Source organism: Numenius arquata, chromosome 1, assembly GCF_964106895.1.
Source record: "Numenius arquata chromosome 1, bNumArq3.hap1.1, whole genome shotgun sequence".
NCBI lineage: Eukaryota > Metazoa > Chordata > Aves > Charadriiformes > Scolopacidae > Numenius > Numenius arquata.
Genome location: NC_133576.1, coordinates 83,144,250 through 83,164,949, shown reverse-complemented (window position 1 = coordinate 83,164,949; position 20,700 = coordinate 83,144,250). Strand labels below are relative to the sequence as shown.

Sequence of the window (20,700 nt, the reverse complement as noted above, 5' to 3'; positions counted from 1 at the left end):
TCATTGCATGGAGATGTGACTAATCGAACCCCTACAAGGGATCAGAAGAAATGGGCAAGAAAAATGAGATCACGGAAGAATATAAGGAATGACTGCTAATTATCATAAAGAAAGCTGATCTTAACACAAGTGGGACTTGAGGGTGACAGATACACAGCTGCACCAGTGGGTCATTGGGTTGTGCAAACAGCCGTCCCCAATATAATCAGTAGAGCAATGTCTTACAGACCTAGCCAGACCAGCATGGGGGAATGCAGCAAGAAGGTGTATATGTACCTCAGCCTAATAAAAGTATAAAAAACAAGTAATCAACAAAATTAACTTCAAGAAAGTAATGGGCTTGAAGTGGCTTCAATGTACACATTCCTCCTGGCAACTGGGGACACCCAGTGTCACGCTGGTGAGAATATGGAGACCAGTAATGGGAATCACATTTCTGTTGTGATCCAACTGTATTATTATAATTGATACGTTGTGCTTGTGTTGCGATTTCAGTACACAGCTGTACCACTGCTAACTCAAAATCCTGTGTAATGTAAATATCTACAAATAATTACATTTAATATTAAACTCTCCCTTTAAACCATAAAAGAATATGGTCAGAGTAGCACAGACCTACACAGCACATTCTTCTACAGAAGCATAACAGCACTTTCAAACAACACTTTCACACCCACCAAATCCAGATTCTTCAACAGTGTCGCTGACTATTTTATTCTAAAAACAAGCGGGAAGCATATTACCATTTTGTATATATTTGCTCTCTTCTACTTTTAAACAACCATAATAGAGTGGGACAAAAGGTGACAGGATGCACTTGTCAATATTGTAATATTTCTTGCTATCTAGATGGGCTTAATACACTAGGAAACTTCAGGTTTGGATACAAATTAGGAAAGCTGCTTTCCTTGTCAACAGCTTTTAGCTGCTAATGTACCCATCCAGGCACAGCCAAAGTTACTAGCTACCTTCTGAAGACCAACCTATGTAATTCAAGTTTAAAAAGGAAGGACTTTGGCTAATGCCTTGAAATACCTTACCTTCGAATCATATGCCGATTGCTTTATTACTTCAGGTGCCATCCAAAATGGTGTTCCCACAAAGGTATTCCTCTTTATCTGTGTATCTGTTAGTTGCCCTGCTACTCCAAAATCTGCTAGTTTTACTTCTCCTTGTTCAGATAGCAATACATTAGCAGCTGGAATACAGAAGAATAAATAGTGGAAATTAAGACATTTGACACTGTAAGGGTGCTCATTTATACTGCATGAGCTCTTTTAATATTATTACAATACAAACAAAAACCAATTTACCTTTAATATCTCTGTGGATTTTCTTTTCTGAATGCAAGTAATCAAGTCCTTTGAGTATCTCCCTCAATATTGTAGCAATCTGGGTTTCATCGAGTGAGCCAGGCTCTAACTAGGAGACACAAGAAATATTTTTTATATATATGTGTGTCTGTGTGTACACATGCATATAAAAGGAGAAACAGAGAGAACAGGAATAACACTGTGACTATAAAAAGAAATTGCTCTTTCTGTCGCACCTCAAAACTTCCAATGAACAATAGGCAAAGAAATACTTCATTTATCCAAAACTCTCTTAAAAGTTTGTTAAAGGCTCTATAAAGACACAGTTTTAAGTTATTACTTTGTGGTCAGGTCATAGATATATACACTGCCTTTGAAAATCATTTACATTGTAATCTGATTATTAACATTACACTGAATTTAGATGTGCAACTCCACAGGCCCTATACGGACCCAAATCTCATAGTCCGAGAAAGAAACTAAGGCATGTAAAGTACCACATCAATCACATACCCTATTATTATATAATGTGTGGGATTTTGTGAAGCTCTCTAAAGCACAACTCAAAATGCTGGGATGACTTCAAACAAGGAAACTTCTGTTTGTTTGTCTGGAGGTGGTGGTAGTGAGGAAGATACATTAAAATGTGTACATACACTAGAAGGAGCTGTGGTGGCAGAAACACAGAAAAAAAAACAAAACCCAAAAAAAACTATTTTCAGGCACTAGTGCTCTCTGACTGAAGATTAGCATTCCAAGATGTTTATATCCTGTTTCCAATATTATGTTGCTTACTTCCCTTCCATCTATACAAATAATCAGTCTTGCCTCATGGAAAATAACATTTTCCTGGCATTGAAAAATACCTTTTCTCCTTTACTGGAAGCAAACATTGCCATAGCCAAATGCCATATTATAGTTTCCAGAATTATAAAATAGGAAAATAATTATGTGAGGTAAAATAAGAAAAATCATACATAATTTACTTACTAGATCAAGGGCAGAGCCTCCACCCAGATATTCCATTATTATCCATAATTTTGTATCCTGCAAAACAAAACCAAGAAGAAACGCATTACATTTAAAAAATACATATATATCAGTTATTAATTTAGTGGGACTTGTTCCATTCTTTTTGCCGAAGAAAGAATCTACAGTTTTGAAACACCACTCAGATTTAGCTGTTCCTCCAAAAGATCTTTGGATTACCCTTTAAAATATATTATATTTAGTCCCATCTGATAAGGAATTAATTTAGTCTGTCACAGGCTATTTACACAATTGTGTGTGTTCAAGAAAGTTTAATTCTGTTGCTCTAAATTAACAAAAGGAAAGCTACTTCACATGTACCAATGGGTAAGAGCACAGACATTAGAAGTTCATTATTGCCAAATAATTGGTGCATACTCTTAATGATAGACTGAAGCTCATACCGTGGTACGTCTTTTTTGTACTGATACTAATACTACTAGAATACAGACAGTATCTAGGGAAGAAGAAACTTCTCTTTAATCTCTACCAAAGAGTCAAGTAGCAGAAGGAAACCTCTTGCCCTTATGCCGACCAGAACTAGCCAAGTGTTCTGAGCCTGAGTTCACCAGCATATTAACTCCCAAAAGCCACCCACCTACTCGTTCTTATCACATTCCTTAGTACATTTTGCAAAAGTATCTTCTGAGGCAAAAAGATACAGACAGAGGCCACTCAAAGAAAACAGAGAATAAACTTACATTTGAAAACTCTGATTACAGACATTCAGAATACAAAATAATTACATTACATAAAATATATTTCCTTTCCTTAGAAAAAAAGTCTTGATTCTGTTGATTATCTTTATTTGTATAGATACTCCAAAATATTTTCTTTAGTAAGCCTGACTCCTGTCTGGGTTGAATTTCATTTAAAATTTATTCTTCACAGCTCTGCGCTGTTTCATTTTCTTGAACAATCTGTCTCTGACCTGAGGAAGAATACCAGTAACTTTTCTCCACTAATTCTTATGCACGTGATAGATGGTATAGAATTTTGGACAACTGTGCTCAAGAAAGATAAAGCAAGCTTGTAATAAAGATTATTTAAGATGACTATAGCAATTTGGTAGCTTTAGCTAGTATAATAACAGCTAACAACAACAAAAAAATTAAGCTACTATATTTTCAAGGGAAAGCTTGATATGTATTATAGAAATGTTTAAAACAAGGTATATAATACACTATGCTAAGAAAGGCACTAGACCCAATAATTTCTTTCTGCTGTTTGTAGCACCTTATTCCCAAATACGCTGGGAGAAGCAGTTAGTCCACCTTTTCCTTGCAGTACCTTTTCCTTGCAGTACCAGCCCTGAAACATGTTTTAAAGCAAGGTCATCGATCTACCAGATCGATATTCAAATTAAATTCCTGCATGGAACATATGGTGGGTATTGTTTCATTTTAGTTTTTATGATTATCAAGTTACATTATGGTTTGTTAGTTTCTATAATTTACATACAAACATTCACAAGACTTCTAGCATAAAAACATAGTCTCGGAGTCTCCGAGCAAGGAACACACAAATAGCAACAATACTAATTTAATTTATCCTGCAAAATAAAACTTAATGTAAAAATAACAGTCCACAGCCAGGGCAGGTAAAACTCCGAATACTCACCTATAAAGACAGATTAAAATTTTTAGAAAAGTGATAAGTGTATTGCAGAACATAACTTTTTCTAAATCTCCTGAAGGATTAGAAAATTTTAGCCCCTAGTACTCATTTAAGCCTTTTTGTCATTATTATAGCTGTAGTTCCATCTGTATCTGTCCCCTCACCGGTCCCAGAATGCACCTTCTATAGGTAAATGCACACAGCCCTTCACCCCTACTTCCAGTTACACAAATTGTACCATTTTTAGGTAAGACCCTGGATTAGAGTTCCTTCATCACCTAGTATTTTTAACACAGAGATCCAGGTAAATTTAGATACCTTTCTTCAGGAGTCAACTAATACTATTTGACAAACACAGTCGTGTTAAAAATATTTTAAAAGAGCCAGAACATACTTTTTAGGGAGAAAAAGTTATTTCAAAATATAATCTGTCTTAGTATCTACATACAGCATTGTAATAATATTTACTTTCTGCAGACACCACGGATATTCCAAGAATTATTGCTCATCCTGAGAGAGTCCCTTTATAGTACTGAAATACTCACTTTGCTGCTAGGAGTTTCTCAGATTTTGCCTTTCCCTTCAAGGCTCCAGGTCCTAACAGTTCCAGAACAAGTACATTTCTGAGAGGTGTCTTATAGTAAGTCCTTTCAACCTCAGAAATCCTCCCAAACTTGACCAAAAATTTATATATGTATTTTCTTCAGCCTGATTTTCTTCAGTCTTTGAAAGCTGTGTGAAATTCCCTGAATATTCAAAGTTTGTGTGCCTGAAAAATTTACATTTAATTTTTAAGCACAAACATGTCAACTGTATCACTATTCTCTATTTCAATGGAGAAGCCTGTGTGGGAATGAACAAGGCAGGGCAAATGAACCCCTTGATCCTCTCAAAAATAGAAGAAAAACACCCAAAACAAAAACCAAACCATAACATGAAGTCAATTAGATCATAGAATCATAGAATGGTTAGAGTTGGAAGGGACCTTAAAGATCATCGAGTTCCAACCCCCCTGCCATGGGCAGGGACACCTCCACTAGAGCAGGTTGCTCAAAGCCCCATCCAGCCTGGCCTTGAACACTTCCAGGGGTGGGGCATCCACAGCTTCCCTGGGCAACCTGCTCCAGTGCTTCACCACCCTCACACTAAAGAATTTCCTCCTAATATCTAATCTAAATCTCCCCTCTTCCAATTTAAAACCGTTACCCCTTGTCCTGTCACTACACTTCCTGACAAAGAGTCCCTCTCTGGCTCTCCTGTAGGCTTCCTTCAGATATTGGAAGGCTGCTATGAGGTCTCCCCGGAGCCTCCTCTTCTCCAGGCTGAACAACCCCAGCCCTCCCAGCCTGTCTTCATAGGGGAGGTGCTCCATCCCTCTGATCATCTTCGTAGCCCTCCGCTTGACCCGTTCCAACAGGTCCATGTCCTTCCTGTGTTAAGGACTCCAAAGCTGGACACGGTATTCCAGGTGGGGTCTCATGAGCGCAGAGTAGAGGGGTAGAATCACCTCCTGTGACCTGCTGGCCACACTTCTCTTGATGCAGCCCAGGATGCGGTTGGCTTTCTGGGCTGCCAGTGCACATTGCCGGCTCATGTTGAGCTTCTCATCCACCAGCACTCCCAAGTCCTTCTCCTCAGAGCAGCTCTCCAGCCAATCTCCGCCCAACCTGCATTTGTGCCTGGGATTGCCACGTCCCAGGTGCAGGACCCTGCACTTGGCCTGGTTGAACTTCATGCGATTTGCACGAGCCCATCTCTCAAGCCTGTCCAGGTCCCTCTGGATGGCATCCCATCCCTCCAGCATGTCGACCACACCACCAAGCTTGGTGTCATCGGCAAACTTGCTGAGGGTGTACTCTATCCCACTGTCCATGTCTCCGACAAAGATGGTGAACAGCACTGGTCCCAGTACTGACCCCTGAGGAACTCCACTCGTCACTGGCTGCCAATTGGACATTGAACCATTGACCACAACGCTTTGAGTGCAGCCATTCAGCCAGTTCCTTATCCACTGAGTGGTCCATCCATCGAACCCATGACTTTCCAATTTTGAGACCAGGATGTCATGCGGGACAGTGTCAAAATGCATCTTGCCTTTTCTATAATTTGGATTACCTCGTGGATTAAAAAAACTAACAGCTTGAAATAAGATACAATTTCCAAAAAGATGAATTCTCCATATAACCAGCTACCAAATTCTTCAGCTTAAAGTTAGAAATCAGAGATAGCAGAAAATAATTTTTTTTAAAAAATGAAGACTATTGTTTTAATTATATAGTTACACAATCAGGTAACAGAATTACACAACTACAAATTACAAAAATCATAGTCTTTTCAAATCATCATTTATCCTTTTCAATTCTTTTCCTCATTTGCTCAGCCTTTGCTCCCGGAACTTTCATCATCAGCTGCTTGGGGCCACATGTCTGAATTTACAATTAAAAATCCATGGATCCAGTAAATTCAGTAACACTATATTTTAAAACAATTAAAGTACGAACATGCAGTTAGGGACCACACACATGACTGTATCTGTATCCCAGTGTGAAGCTAAGGAATAGCAATCTATTAAACTTATGGCATCTTGATAGTCCCTAGATTCAAAGTGATTTTAAATTCCCTATGGTTCCCCCTCCCCCTCGCCACAGAAGTATTACCCAACTTCATGGATGTTTTGTTGTTGTTTGTGTTAAGTTTTCATTATTCATATGAAGTATCTGAACAGATGTAATTACTATTGCAGTGAATCTTATTATCACCTTTGACTAATTCTTGCTAGAATTTTTTTTTGCATTCTTATTTAAAATCTGCATGCATTGCTTAACAAGAAAATGCAAAGAAACACTTTTGGTGAGGCAGTTTAATGAATTGCTTAATATATATTTTACCTTAGAGCCAGTAACCTATATATACTTTATGCCTTGTAACAACAGCACAAGGCAAGCAGTGCAATGCTATCAATTGACTTTGGCATCACCAGAGCAACGTGCCTCCTTCTTTCCTTCCTTTCCAAGTATCCCTGGCACGCTTCACATTCCCTAACACCTACTGTCAATTTACTTTTTAAAGCTGCCCAAATTCTATTTTTGCTTGTACTTCTCACATTCTTCTGTGTATTCCCCACATTTCCCCTAAAACAGAACACCAAAAGCACTAAATTTTCTTCCATAGCCTAGATCAGTAATTACATATTACACATAATCGCTTGTATTTTCAAGAGGATATTACACATATACAGAGACTAGCAACATCCAGTGCTCCATTTTAAGACCTGAAATAGACCAGTTTTCTCCTGTTAAGCATCAGTCACAACACAGCGTTGAATTTTCTTCCAGATACAGTGAAACCATGGTGAGTCATCAATCCAAATTTAGGATTATTATTTCTCTATAAACATAGATGAGCATATTATGAGGGCACATGGAACACTTCCTGTTTCGCAGTAGCAACAAGAGGTTTTCCTCTGATGCCATGAAACTGAGAACTGGAACAGCTTTGGGATCTAAAAGAAGCTCTGTTACAGAAAGGCAGAGTTTCTGTAAATCCTTTCCAAACTAGTTTGCTCTTCTTGAGGTTTGACTTCTTATTTTAACTCTGGAACCATACAAAAGCCTTAAAATAGCAGCTTTATCTCCAATGAAGTACCCTCCATTAAGTCACTATTATACCATGAAAGCATTTGTAAATTAAGTGCAGTTACAGCAGGTGAAGAACTTCTAATATGTAAAAATCAAGGACTACAGACCGAAAAAAAAGGCCACGCACCAAAAAACTCCTGTAAAGTCTCAGAAGTACAATTTAACCAAAATCAGAGTAGTACAGAAATAAGTAATCAAGATTAAATTGTTTATAAGTCGTTATGAAGTTAATAAAACACCTGAACAAACATGGAGAGGCCAATCTTGGACGATGCTTTGGTTTTGTTTTGGTTTATTTTTTTTATACAAGAAAAACATACTTGCACATTTCTTAGCACTGCGATATTATACAGGAGAGATTGACCTAAAGCAATCAAGCCACAGTATGTATTGACTAAAATGTTTCTATATCACCTTTCTTGAGGGAAGGAAAAGGTTGCAGAGGAAAACGTAACAGCCACCAAAGACAAGGACTAGAAGGACTCAGAAAGAAACAGCACTTGGTGCTCTTCCAAGTGAAATAACCCACACACACACCCCTATTGTGAGAAATAGAATTTCCCACCCTAAATTTATTGTGAGAAAGGGTATTTCCCACCTTAAATTTATGATACACAATCAGCAGCAGAATAGAGGGTATTTATAAATATGTATAAAATGCTTGTGTAGTTCTGGAGAAAAGCCATCTCCAAATTCCACTTAGAATCTGTATTACCACACACTTCAGCTTATGTCATCAATCACAAGAAAGAAATTAAATACCTGATTGTAGTAACGCAACAATTTGCTAATAAAAATAAGAACTAGCGTAAGTTGATCTATATATTAAAAGTTTTACCATCACTGGATTAGCAGAAAAACCTACAGTATTGAAAACCAGAAACAGAATACCTTGGACAGAACGTCAACTAATCTGAAAATAACAAACTAGTTCCAAAATTGATAGGCATTGCTCAATGTGTGATATTTTGTTCAACAAAAATTTCAGTTTAACTGGTATTGGTATATATGCCAAAGTAATAAATATGGGCCAGAAAGAGAGACTTATATTTCAATACTGGTATAAATTTAGTATTAATGTTCATATTGATCCTCCAGCATAAGAAACTACACCAAAAGAACTTTGAACACGATGTACGCAACAGGATAACCTCTGTAAGTCGCATTCCTGCTACAGGTTGTTTCTACTCCTCATGGAGATTTGTCTTCTGTTAACTTCATATATACATATATACACCCAGGGAAGTGTAGCAGCTGTAGGAACCAGAAGGTTCTTAAATGCTTGCACACCAATTCTTAGATGCCTGACTTCAAAAACATGATGCAGAGATCACAGAACTTGTCTTCTATCTCTACTTTAAGCAACCTTGCCCACTGATTCCCTGTTCTGGAAGGAAAGAAGGATTTTTTCAGGATTTCTTCTTCACACTCGTGATGCTCGACAAAGCCACCAGGTGGCAGAATCACATAATGCCAAAAATACTGTCACCACACCCCCCAACAAAGAACGTCCGGCCCCAAAAGCAGCTGTGCAACCCACCGAAGACAAAAGCACAAAACCACCTGTTTAAAATCAATCTGAAAACATTTATCACTCTGACAGCCTTCATAGAAAAAGGAAGAAATAATTAACCAAAGAGAAATAGAGTTTAAAGAATACAATCGCTCATACATCTGAATTCTTCAAAATGCTTTCCTTTCTCACAATCACCAAGCTCAGCTTCAGGCACTACTTTATTCATTCACCATCTCCTCTGAACACCAGGTCACAACACTAGTCACTGTCTTGTTACACAGAATGAAGAACAGGCACACCCTGGCATTTGAGATCTCATCATTTATTAACTCATATAGACATCTGTGAGCTTATACACAGAGACAAGATACAGATCGATGAGAAAAAGTTAGGTTTTGTGTGATGCTATAAATGATGCATTGAGGTAGTGACAGGAAATGGCATTTATTTATTTGTGGTTCTTTCTTGTCTTAGACAGGCTCAAACCTTTCCACACCACCACTAAACCTAGACAACTGTCTCAAACCTGAAAACGTGTATTAAGAAGTAACAAGAACTTCAAAATATCTTAAATGCCCTTCCTGTGGAGCTCATCCTTTCGTAAAAAAAAAAAACAAAACACACATATACAAGAAAATTATTATTTTAGGCTTTTGAGAGAAGGCACCTATGAGCTGATGTATTGCCATTTGATCCTTGAAACTCATCAGGATTTGCAACCTTTCCAGTTGTCAGCTGACTGTTCAATTTCTAGACCCACAGATTAGTATTAGAACAGGTACCATTTGCCAGAAGTGAGTTCTTGGTGGCTATTACTGTTATTCAGCAAATGCATAGTTTTGGCAAGGAATACATACAGGTCTAACACATGGCCTCAATTCTTGTCAATCCTTGACTAGTTATAGATATTACCTATATATAGTATTGGTTCAATTTAAATCTAATCAGTAGATCACCCAGCGATGCCATATATTAACATTGCCAAATGAACAGCATACCACTATCTGCTTTCATTCTGTTCTTTCCAGTACACAATCCTGGGACAGAGAAGGTAAGCAACTCACCCTTGAACTTCAAACAGCCTATCCAGATGCTTGTTGGATTGCTCGATGTCATATAGTAACTCTTTTGACAGACAAAAAGGATGCAACAAAGGATAAAATTATTCATTGAAAAGAAAGTTATCTACACTGCAGTTTCTCCAAAATTTGAACACCATGGGTACCCATACCAAAAGTAGTAAATAATCGAGCCCTTTCCATTGAAAATGGACAAACCAATTCTATCACTCCGTGTCTAGGGTCCTACGACTGTTTAACAGCTTTTGAGAAAGGCTATAACGTTTTAATATGATTTTGGGACTGTCTCACAGAAGTAAAAAAAAAAAAAAAAAATCTTTTGGTACCAATTCACATCACCTTTCTAAGTTTGTTCTTAAAGGCAATCTCAGTAAGCACTAATATTTTTGCCCATATCTGATGAACAAGAAGTTCTCAAGCCTCATTACAAGAAATAAAGAAGGCCACCATCATTCCAACACTTCCTAGTAAACAGAGTTCCATCATGTAGTTAATCCTTCATTCATCTGCTAATGTTCTTCCATTTGTTTCCACCCACTACAACAACACAAACTTGTATAGATTGCTGTATCATCTTATATAAGGGGGTTTGCGGGGGTGTGTGCTATTTGTTTATATCATTACAGATTTCATTAAATAAAAACAAACTGCAGCATTTCCTAAAGACACTTGTTTCAGAGCACCTGAAAGTCAGGTGGCACAGAAAGACAACTGTTGGCTTTGGAGAACAAGAAAAACTATTTTATAAGAGAACAAGGCTAAAGACACCCAGGTTGCCTTGGCCACCAAAGACATCCTGTGGATAAATCGTCCTCTCCCTCCCTCTTCCCCCTTCCCCATCATGTCACAACTAACAGTCCATGTTTGAGAGCAGAGTCTTCAAGTACTGGCCAGTGTCCTTAGAAAGGTGAAAAATAACTGAAATTGAAAGTGAATCAGCCATCTTTAACCTTGGAAATTAAAATCCTGCTTTGAGGCTTTGGAGTATAAGAAGAGCAAAAGTAGATGTTATGAAATACAGATTAAGAGAATCTATTAATCAAGAAAGTATGAGCAAAAATCTAGCCATGATGAAGTACATCATCTGGTATAGTACTAAAGAGAATAGTTAAAATTGATTTTGCTTCTTAAATGAATGATTGAATTTTACTATCAATTTGAAAGGCTCCAAAGAGAAAGAATATTGCTTTGAATATCAGTTCCCTCCTTGAAAAATGGACAAAGCAATAACTAGATTTATCTTTGAAAGGAATTCTTTAAGTATTCCAGAGCTTCCAAATAAGCCAGCATTTCCCACCTATAGCTAGGTCTCTCATTTTATCAGAAGGTATGTCCATCAATAGATAGTTTATCTTAGACTAGAAAGACTCTAGCAATTCTCAGCCCTGTTTCTACTCTTTCTTACTGAATTCCTAGACAAGTAGGCATAAGACCAAATTTATTTTAAAAACCCAACAAACAAAACCAAACAAAAACACCTCCACTTTCACTGACACTAAAAGATCACTCAAATGAAGGAAATAAGAGGTACCTTTGTTTCCTTCTCATCTGCTCACAGGGGATGGCAACACATTAATAAAAATAAACTACATTTGTGATTTAGCTTGTCTTACAGGAACAGAATGAACCTTGTAAGATTTACACAAGCTGCAGTGTGCTACTGCTCATTTTGGCACATTGAGTTATACCTTGTAGAGATGAAAAAAGAAGTGTATTCTAACACTTCTTTTTTTTCCCCAGAATTCCCAGGAAAAAAACTGCAAGTTTTCTGAAAGTTTATTTCTTTATTGAATATCTGTTTTGCCTCTTTAACACCGAAAGAAGAGGTATAAATATAACACATCATGGAAAGACTATACATTAAGAAAAAAATCCCAACTCCTACTGTTGAACAACATATGAAGTGTAGATTACAAAAGAAAATTTTCCAATGAAACTAAGGAAACTGACTACTGTAAAAGAACTCTCAGCAGTTGGGAAAAAAACAACAAAACAAACAAACACAAAACCAACCAGACAAAAAAACCCCAAACCCATAAAAACCAACAACAAAAATCAAACATTTGAACTAAGCTGAGCAAAACCCATGCTAATTTAATCTATCAACACAGACAGAACCTGTAAACACCAGTCTGGAGGATCTGCAAGTTGTTCACAACATCCACAGGTAAACCTTTTCCAAAGCTAAGTGTTGAATTAGATGGAATATTATTTCATAGGACAAGGTAGGATATTACTTTATAGGACAATCCACTTCTTTACTACCTCAACATATTTAAGGTACAATCCACAAAACCTTTGTATTTATATGGTAGAGCCAGTAAGAAGGCTAGCTAGCGGACAGTTATTAAAAGTACTCTACATAGTCAGAAATCTCTTACCTAGGCTTAAAGAAGTCAAACTAATAGTTAAATAATACACTCTCATAAATGGAAAAAAAAAAAAAACAAGGAAAAAGTTGTTAAACAGGGCACCTGCAGTCACAGAGGACTTCGATCTTGTAAGCTATATCTGTTACTGACTGCCAACTATGCTTTCCAAATCCACACACTTAAGGAAAAAAAAAAAAACAACAATCTGTTCAGCAAACATATAACTTACATTTACTAATACTCTACTACACTCCCAAACATTCACATTTAAGAAAGAAAACCAAAAAACCAAAGAAACTCCCATACAACAAAAAACCAAGAAAGTTCTTCCTTATGTTTCCAATCACATGGGTTTCATATAATGCTTACTGGAACAAGAACAAGAACAAGAAAAGCAAGATCTATAGCCAAGTATTTGTACAAGTGACCTGAAGGTGGGTGGGGAAGGGGTGGTAATCACCCCTGAAAAGTCTGCGTTTTTAAAAAAAATAAAAATAAACTTAAAAGTTAATAAGGAATTTTTGTGTTTAAATTTCTGATGTCAAGGTAAACTTCTGTTTATTTTCGATTGCTCTTTCAACTAAATAATTATTCCATAGTCATTTGGAAGACAAATAGCCATGCTACATCTAGGTGGCATCTTTAACAAGAAAAAAAAAAAAAACAACTAAGGATGTACTTTCATCCAGAAGAATGAAATGCAATAATTTGTTTCTACAGAACTTTTCTGGGATAACACTCACTAGATAAAACAGCACACAAAGAATTAGGTGGAAATCATCTGAATATTAAGGAATCATTCAGAGATCAATTTTTTTAAAAAGCCTTTTAAAACCGTGTGGAGCAAGTGAGATTTGGCTGGGTTGGTTTTTTCCCTGACTTTGTCCTTAAGGTTCATGGATTGAGAAAAAGCTCAAGTTTGAACCTCATCCCAAATATGCAAAACAAAATAAGGGAAGGCCCAGAGCATATGTCTGAGTACAAACCCAGGAAGTATGGAATGTCTTTTTCCCTTACACTGGGGACATATTCTTAAGCAAATGGACATCTCCATGAAACTTAAGGGGACTGCAACCAGGTGATGAGGCCTCACAGAGTTCTCAAAAAATTTTCATGAAGGAACCATGAACAGAAACCTTTAGGAGATGGTAATGCTCTACTTAAGAATATTACCACGCTGGGGGTGCAGGACTGATGAGAAGTAATTTGTCTGGGGAGCATTTGTGAGGCGCTTACCTCCTTTGAAGTCTCTTGGCGTCAGGATGAATGCTAGCTGTCCTCGGGCTGCCATCCCTTTGAGGGGAGGGAGATACAGATGAGCCCAAAGGTTCTCTTCTAAACACAAGTCCTTACTGCAAGCTGGCCAAAAGGTCCCTGCAATCAAAGAAATCATTGTGGTTTTGCATGTGGCGCATTTATGTCCTTTAATCAAGGTTTGTCAGCCATCTAACATGTTCAACCACAAAGAAAAAAATAAATGCATCTGCTGGGTAGCTAATGCAGAACAGAGACCAAGGAAAGAGAAAAATTGTTCATTCCAGTTTGGACACTATGAACTCCATGAAAAACACAGTCAACATGATTTTTCAAACTAAGCAGAACCACCTCAGTATACAGTATTTTATGCATGTATATATGTTAAAAAAAAAAAAAAAAAAGCTATTTGCCTTTGGAATCATTTTCCAACACTCAAACTCCTGCCTTCTTCAGATCTCAAGAAAAAAACCCGCATTTTCATTTCTAGACATACGTACTAGTCAATGTATTCTACAATCTAATGCAGCAGTGACTCTTCAACAATTACGTCTTGCAATCACCACAGCAGCATACAATTAATCCTTAAATGCATTCTTTTTGCCATAAACTAGTTGTAACAGAGCTTCCAGAGCCACTTGCCAGGGAAAAAAACAACCAAACAAACCAAACAATAAAAGTTCTGTCACAGTACTGATAAAAGATTCCTTCTGTGGAGCACTTAGCAAACTTTTGTGTTTGCATGCCAACATGCTAGAGCCACGAGCTCCATGTTTTCCTCAGTGTGAGTCATCTCTAACAGTGTCCATATTCACAGCCTCTCTGGCACATTTCCTGGGCACATGGCCTACCACCATAGAACTGAATCTTTATAATCCAGCTGTCACAAGCCTAGGCATGTCATATTAAGCACATGATTTCACAGAGCACCAAACTAATGGAGCTCTTCTAACAAACCACATTATAGTAGAAGCAAACAGACACATATTTCTTGTCTTGGCGGCAAAACCAGTTCCCAGCTAGTAAACACAAGAAACTTATACAGTAACTGAAGAACTGTCCATATTTAACTTCCGAAAGGACTGGGTAACCACTTCTTTAGAACACTAAGTGTATGTGAGTCCATACTCTTCCTCTTCCCACCTGCCTACAACCATTTCCCCTCTTCTCACTTCAAAAAACAGCAGCAGGAGAGTGAAAAATCCTGTCCATTACGAGCATTATCCTTTTAACTTTCAGGTTTTTCATTACCTAGTGGGGCTGACAACAGTCATCCCTTCCCCTTCCCTATACCAACAGGCAAATAACCACTTCATAACCACACACCCCCTTATGGGAGGTTGTGGGGGGGAAACCTAACTGCAATCTGTAGCAGGTCTTTTTCCCAGAAAGTTCATTTAAAGAGGCACATGAAGATTAATGAGTGACTCACATGGTTCTTCAACAATCCCAACACTTTGTCTATTCATGTCTTACAGATAGTCACCGAGAAGATGTAACCCATAATCAAAACTCCATCTGGAACCGAATTTTACTGAGAGACACCTCAGTTATTAATAAACTGTACCAAGTCCCAAAATGGAAAATTGGAAGCAAAAGGAAATAAGCATTAGTTTACAGAATTAATTCATCCAGATAAAATGCATTACAAGAAAACCATAACTAACAAATGAACCTTGCATCCAATGAATATTGAGGTTAGTAATTTTTTCTTCAACAAAATGTCACCCTTCTTGCACTTACATATCTTAAACCTATTTCACTGGGATAGTTCACATCAATGAGACTCAGGGGTTTTATGAATTACTCCCGTCCCTAGACCAGAAACAAACTTCCAACAGAGAATATGAGGTACAAGAACCCCTTCACTTCCACTGACCAAAACCCAACTGCTCTAATGCTTACATCCATTCCTGTTTACCCATTATATCAAATTAAATTAAAAATGAAAGGTACAACTCAAATTTACTTCTTTACACAAATATCAATCCACACAGAGGTTTAATCCTTTTTTCACCACTTGTGTATACAACTTCCAAGATCTTTTGCACCCATGCTCTGCAGCCTGTAAACCTTTACTCCTCTTTTCCCTTCACCTTTTGCATTCACATTGCTATTAAATTCCACTCCCTCCTTCAGAGGATATTCATAGACCAATCCTCCTTCAAAATTCTCACTACTAATGAAGTTGTATGTATCAGCCCTAGAATCGCCCAGGATCTTCAACTCAGACTTCTGCCAAGTTCATCACTCCCTGTAAAACACAGTTTTTTTGGAAACAATTACTATTTTCCACTTTTTCTGTTTACAACTCTTCCTCAACCTCTAATTACTGCTAAAAAAACCTTCTATTCACATCCATCATTTCCATTCTCCCTTCCTCCCCTATGTTTTTGTCTCTTTCTTACAAATTGCCATTTCAAGGAACTGCTGAAGAAAGCAGAGAGAAAGCCTCAGTACTTCCAGATGATGATTTTTATCCCAACTGTTACGCAACAGCTTACAAATCTGGTAGTATAATGAAAAAACTATAAAGAACCTTAAGATTTTGGTTGAAAACATTGGCTCCTGAATGCAAGAACTGCAATGTTTTAGACATAATACAGTCCATAAACTTATTCACCGTGGAACTTTCCTTTTGAAGTTCAATATTTTTGAGTCTAATCAACTTTTTCCAAACAGCAATTTCTCTAAGTTCTACATTCAACCACTTTAATATGCTTATTGACATGCTCTGTGACATGCCATAAGATAATATTCCCTTATATGTGTAAAGAATGTGACTTTTCTGCTTTTATAGAACTATCTCCATAAGAAGACCTAGAAGAATTCCTTTGACCCAAAGAACTATTAAAAATGCTGAAGTATACTGAGGTAAAAGAAAGTTAACTGAGCAATACAAACTACCTAATGTTCACATAAAGATATGACACAAACATAATAGCTGTGTAAGAGCATAAGATTAGGACAGAGGTACGTAAAGAAAGAAGTTTTCAATCAAATTGGCAAATATTTTAAAGGTTAATGAGAACATTGGCTCAACAGACTGGCAGCCACCTGTCAGTGTCATTGGTCACATTCTAGCTGAAAAGCCTTGTGTCAGAAAGCCTACTTGGGCAACAAGATGGGGAACGAGACCATGGAACCACTCCACCTAAACCCAGGCACAAACACATACAGAGGCACATGCTTTTTTCAGCATTATTGTTGGCTGATCGAAGAATTTTCACAAACAAAGATTTGGCACTGTGCTCCCATACAACTTTAGACCAATCTGAACCCTCAGTGTAAAATCTCCCCCCATTGTTAAAGGTAATCAGTCCCCTGCCTACTCAGGGAGCTGAACCACTTCACTGAAAGTTCAAATGGCTCCTGCTGCTAGGGTGAGGAAGCCACCAGTCACAAGGCAGAGTTGGACTTCCCCTTTCAGCAGCAGCGGAAAAAAGTTTACACCTTGATGCCATACCAGCACTCTCTTTTCAGATATCTCACAGGTCCGCAGCAACGAGTGCAGCAGTTAACATACAAGATACAGAAGGACATTTGACATAAACAATATTACATACTGGTAGAAAGCAATGCTATGTCATCCTGATCTGCGTGGCCAAACTACATATAAGACTTCACGTTACAGCTAATCTAGAAGCAGGCCGTTACCAAAAACTGTGGTCCCTTCTCTCTCCCCCCACCTCCCAATTTCTGGGCCGCCCAACTCCACCATTATTTTTTTTTTTATTTTATTTTTCTTTGCAATGGACCTAGAACTTTTGAAGCCACAGGTCTGAACTGGCTAATCTGTAAGGGTTTGGGGTTTGCTCTTTTCAAAAGCCAGGTTATTTTTGGAAGGGGCAGGAGAAGGCATTCGGGAAACTTGTTTCCCAGGTGAACCAGTCATTCTGCAGTCAACAGATCCAATACAAATAAAGTGGCAGGAACACGAAAGCACGATGGGGAACAAGATACTGTTGCTGCCCATTTCAGCAGCAGCTATCTGTCAGATCTGCCTAAAGGCAAGTACCAAGATGAGAAATTATGCACAGAGTATTTCATACCATACAGAACTCAGCAATCAGAGCAGTACAGAGGCAGGTTTTAAGGCCATTACAAGTACAACACAAACACATTACTGCCAAGAAATGATATTTTACATTGAGCTTTCTAAATTTTGATTTAAAACAAGGTCAGAATAACATGACATGGTTAAGTACCTAAATGTCGGGTAATACAAAATACAGTTATTATGAACTCTCAGGTTTTTTTGAGATATACTAGTGATGCTTCCCAATCTTGATACACTCAGAGTAAGAATTATTTAGCCATATGGGAGTAACAGCATGGAACCGATTACAATGGCAAACAGGAAAATTCTTGAAGGAATCGTTGTTTACTAGATAGGTTTTTCCACAGATTCAGAAAAATGAGACAATATGATGCAGATTTCAGAAAGTGACTATAACCCCTTGGACTGACGGAAAGTAGTGGAATAAAGTTTCTAAATTCACATTCAAAACAATATTTTTGAATAAAGGCAATGCAAAGAAGGGATTCCTTTCTCATTAAGGAGCATAGTAAATGACTACAGGGAAAAACAAACTATTAAAAACTATGGGCAAGAAAGGTTCCAAGTTGCAAGGTAACCATCACTGAAATAAGAATCGATCAACCTATTTTAAATATGAAAACAGGGCCTCACAGGAAAACTACCTGTGCTAGAGATAGACAGAGTTCATGGGTTCTTTCACACCCTTTTGCCTTGGTCATATATGGCCATTAGGGACTGTATCAATGGAAGCTTTCAACTTGTTCTTTAAATCAGTAGACTGACCAGATCTGAAAGCTGAGCAGAACTATGACAGAAACTCTCTTGCTACCTCTTTTGGGGCTGTCCAGCCAGATGTCAGTTTCACATTTGCTATGGACAAACGAAGGCAACACCTGTTTAACTCATCTGGAGGCTAATGCTGCCTGATGAGAACACAGGGTGTTACCGGAGCCTCAGAAGAATAGTAAGCATACCAGAATAGGGACTGCCTCCCAGGATCCTATGCCTCATTTTGTTCCTAACACTGTCACAGTAAGAGAGAATTTGCAGTCCCAGCTCCCTTCTCATTTCAGCTGCAGGAATTCCAACAGGATAAGGCAATTCCATGTGGCTTTGGTCAAGGGAACAGAGAAGACACTCCGTCACCTCAACCACTCACAAAATACAATAATGACAACATGGTTGCAATTGTAGCAGGCAAAATGAGAGACAGTTACAGCTTTTTTTCATTTAATGGTGCCTAACCCCCAGCCAAAGTTCAGTGACTGCGGTTTGCAGAAGTCAAGTCTGAAAGGGCACTAGCCACTGCTGTGGGGCTGGGCACAAATGATGTAGCATCAAAGAACTACTGCTACCACTGCAACTGAAGCAGCCCCTGTTGCAGTGGATTCTACTGTCCTAACATTAAGCAGGAAAATCTCTGCTGTGCTCTCCCATGCTGACAATCACGATGTAACCTGCCACAGGCTGCCTGCTATATCAAATGAGGACAGAATGCACCAAGTCCATTAACTTCTGGCTGACCCACAGCATACATTTAAGGTCACATCAGTTTAGAGATGCTCATAAATGTTAAAGTAAACCAGTTAAACCTGTAAAGTGAAAGGACATCAACTTAAAACTTACTTAAGTCACATATAAACACCCACATTCAAATTTATATTACCCAGTTTCTTGTGGCAAGAATATTCAACATATCCACATTAACATCCTTGAGTTTCCTTATGCATGCAAGCTTAAGCTTCTTTAAATTCAGCAAATACAGGTTTAAAAAATAACTGCAAGTGACATAAAACCCACCTCATATGAACTTTTCCAGTATTTAAGCTATCTTCCCTTTAAAAAGGTGTGTGTGATTACCAGACGAAATTTGCTTAGCTTGACCACTCACTAATTACATCTTGTCATATTTTGGTGTAACAGATTAGAAAGCACTGAACTATCAGCACTTAAACAGGGAAAAGCTTTCATATATACACACCAAATCACTACCAAACCTTCTCTTGGATAAACAACATCGAGCCTGAACTTCAGTCTTTCTCTGGAATACAGGTTTTCCAAACCTCAAACTGTTCCTGAAGCTCGTTACTGAATCCATCACAGTTTTCCAGCCACACTGTGAACTGGCTGTATTATTCCAAGAACGGCCTCACTGATGCCATGTACCCCAAGGCCCTAGCCAATACGAGATTTATTTTGGCTCAGACACAGCATTACTTACAAACCTCATGTTCATCTGATTACCTAAAATAAACTATACGCTAGTTTCAGAATCACTGCTTTTCAAAAATAAATCTTTATTTCTAGACTTCATTTGCCTGAACTTGTTGTTCTACAGAGCTCAGTTATCAAACTTCACAGAAGTGGCATGGGTTTTTACATGAGGGTATATTGTGTCATTCATAAAATTTAATGAGAAGCTATTTTTTGTTTTCTTGCAGTCTATATAAACACCAGTTGACTTACAGCAGCAGGTATATTATATCCTAAACGTGAAATAAAAACACATACAGGTATAAAGACTAAAATTAAAGTTATCAGCAGCTATCCTTTACGAACGTTACCAGCAACAGCTCTTATAAACTTCTTTTTTTTAAGAATTCTTAAAATACTTTTACAGAATGGGAAAGGGCGGGGGGGGGGGGGGGGGGGGCGGGGAGGGGAGCTGTGTGTGTGTGGAGAGAGTGGGAACACCAGAATTCTGATTCTCATTGGGTCAAGTGGTTTCAACAGTTCAAAAGAGGCTATCTCAGAAGCTACAAAGTGTGCCAGAAAAATACATCTGAACAATGAAGAAACATAAATGTAGTGACAGTAATATATTTTTTAAATTACATACT

The 20,700-nt window shown here is 37.9% G+C and overlaps 1 protein-coding gene across 1 annotated transcript in view; it reads right to left on the bottom strand.

The window, feature by feature from the left end:
• The window catches only part of STK24 (serine/threonine kinase 24), a 43,186-nt gene that overhangs the window by 16,064 nt on the left and 6,422 nt on the right, over positions 1-20,700 (bottom strand). Inside the window, exons 2-4 of the mRNA XM_074163482.1 lie at positions 2,304-2,360; positions 1,314-1,422; positions 1,041-1,198 (exon numbers count right to left, since the gene is read on the bottom strand). Of these exons, the coding sequence (XP_074019583.1) occupies positions 1,041-1,198; positions 1,314-1,422; positions 2,304-2,339 (303 nt within the window). The 5' untranslated portion in view covers positions 2,340-2,360. The remainder of the gene's footprint in view (positions 1-1,040; positions 1,199-1,313; positions 1,423-2,303; positions 2,361-20,700) is intronic.